Raw genomic sequence first — 2,500 nt, 5'->3', positions numbered from 1 at the left:
GCCAAACGAGACGCAAGTTGGGCGGACTTGCGTCCAAAATTTGAACATGTTCAAATCAAACGCAAGTCGTCGCAAGTCTTCGCAAGTGAATGCAAGTGGGTGGCCAAACGGTATGCAAGTCAGCGCAAGTAACAAAACTTGCGTCGACTTGCGATGACTTGCGTTTCGTTTGGCCAGGGCTTAAGAAACGGCACAATATTGCGTTTTTGCAGGCCTCCTGTTGTGGCCCGGGGCACGACATAAAGAGGACGCTCCTAATTTTGAGTTTCTAGCTGGAATCCTCCAGAAGCTCTTTGTTCACCTTCTTCATACCTACATAATTAGTTGGTTCTTTTGGTCCCTTATACCAATTAGGGAATTGGCACACAACAGTCGCGAAGGTAAACGCAGTGAATGTCTTGTCTGTTTTCTTAATGTAAAGACTGTTTATTGCTCCCACAGAGCAAGGTATGGACCTGCTTGCACAGCTTGGCTTATTGACAGATATGCAGTTTTCATGCCCTACGGGAATAACTGGATCATTTTCCACAGGTTTGTTTGCTAACGATGAAAATGTAGCAGTCTTGTTCTCTGACCGGATCGCAGTTTCTGTTTGTTTGTTTATTTGTTCTTATTGATTTGTTTGAGCAGGTTGACGTTTTGTCAACTATTCAGCTGATGTGGACCTGCTGTACCCACCCACCCACCCACATACTCACAAAGCCAGGACAGCTACAACACCGGCAACTCCAACTCCTACTCTTCTCGAATAGTGTGCGTTCTTTAACGTCCCCGCACAGGGAATTTATGAACATGGAAGATAGTCAGTTGTGAGACGGGGCCTATGGTTTATAGTCCTTGCCCAAGAAGACTGTACATAAATGTGGCTTACAACAATTTGTGTAAATCCTTTTGTATAGGTTATAGAGCGAGTTTCAATTGAGTGTCGCAAAACCAAAACCAAAGTAATTACTTTGGCCAATCAAAAAGGACGGAGACAATCCGGTAAACCAGTCAAAACTCGAAGTAATTACACGTATCCGACATAAAGCGCTGGAAAATGTGTACGCGCGAGCCACGATTGGTTTTGGTTTCACTTGTGATTGGTTGAAATAATAGCGCGAGACCTTTGAACCAATCACTGATTGAAGTAATGCAAAACCAAAGCAATTCGCTAATTACTTTCGACACTCAATTGAAAGCCGCTCTACTATAGCTGACATTGGAATAGATGCATGTAAAACGGTCGTTGATTATAACGGATCGTTCGCGCGCGCACGGTACGAGACTTGCCCTTTCGTCCAAAGTGTCGACAAATCTCAGGGCCGAAACGGTCACTCAAACCATCCGTTAAAATCACCGAGCAGCATCGCCGACCAGTAGCGCAGTCCATCATTCTTGTTTCCGATTTTAACTTCAAAATGGCTTCGTTTATGTGCGACGCGCAAGTCACTGAATTGTTGTAGCAAACAAAATCTTACGCGATGCCAACTGGGCTGACCACTCGTCGGTTCAAGATAATATGAGACAACATTCAGTTCTCTGTCGTTGTCGGTTGAGTAATAGTGGTAAGGGTTTTAATTTCTCGTTTCTGCTGTTAGCCCATTTCAATCGCTGCTAAAGTTACTACTCCGATGGATTTTATGGGAACTTTTCAGCTTTGCAAAGTTACCCTTGTTAATTAGATTCTCCCAACTGTGTGACTAACTGTTGAATGAACCGTTCCTTTTAACAGTTGAAAGTGAATGGCTATTTGTTCCGAATGGCGTCACGCCTCCGGCGTTATATTTCAATATGACAAAACTTGGTGCTTGGTCAGAAACTGTGGACTATATCGAGGTAAGGTTTGAGTGTACTGAGAGACACTTGTCATGGGAATTTTTTTCAAGAACTGTCACTTTTTTTCTGTGTTTCTATGTTCTATAGGAATGTATCGATGTTGTGAAAAGGGATCTTCGGCCTTTTTTCAACGAAGAACAAAGAAATCTAGCTAATCGTCTTGTTGGTAAGTGTGTACAACACTGCTTATGAAAGAGAGTTTTAAAGCGTATGTGGAGGCGTCTCTCTAGTCTCTTGTCGTTGTAGCTCAGTCGGTAGAGCAACGCGGTGATGTAACCCGAACATCATGGACTCATCAGACTATTTGCTAATAACAAGTTCCCAGTGAATCATGGGTCATTCCCGTCCTTTGTGGGGCAAACGGTTTTTCAAACAAAGTCTGACCTAGACGTCGGTTTTCAAAGACCCTTTTACTTTCAAAACCTTCAACAAGTTAGCAGACGTTACTTGCTTCTATTACATAAATTCTTATCTCTTTTCTTCTTTTCCTCTTCACGCTGTTTTCGACAATGCCTTGGCAAAATTGAAAAGACTGACAACGCGGTTTTGTTAAAAACCGGCTAAATGCGAATTTAAAGTTAATTGTTTAATTTTGGAAGTCTAAGGCTAGAAACGAGGGAAATGAGAGTTTTGACATTTAAACGTATTGTTTCAGGCGAAATCACGTTCAAGGCGTTAGGCA

General features: G+C 42.6%; 1 protein-coding gene across 1 annotated transcript in view; it reads left to right on the top strand.

Annotated features, from left to right (window-relative positions):
• Positions 1-2,500, top strand: part of LOC137996645 (epithelial cell-transforming sequence 2 oncogene-like) — a 47,628-nt gene that overhangs the window by 23,641 nt on the left and 21,487 nt on the right. The window contains exons 13-16 of the mRNA XM_068842159.1: positions 442-531; positions 1,715-1,818; positions 1,906-1,984; positions 2,474-2,500. The exon at positions 2,474-2,500 is cut by the window's right edge and continues 89 nt beyond it. Coding sequence (XP_068698260.1) covers positions 442-531; positions 1,715-1,818; positions 1,906-1,984; positions 2,474-2,500 — 300 coding nt within the window. The remainder of the gene's footprint in view (positions 1-441; positions 532-1,714; positions 1,819-1,905; positions 1,985-2,473) is intronic.

The sequence above is a fragment of the Montipora foliosa genome, chromosome 3 (assembly GCF_036669935.1).
Source record: "Montipora foliosa isolate CH-2021 chromosome 3, ASM3666993v2, whole genome shotgun sequence".
In the NCBI taxonomy this organism is placed as follows: Eukaryota; Metazoa; Cnidaria; class Anthozoa; order Scleractinia; family Acroporidae; genus Montipora; species Montipora foliosa.
The sequence above is the reverse complement of the archived record's forward strand: the minus strand, read 5'-3'. Positions and strand labels throughout refer to the sequence as shown.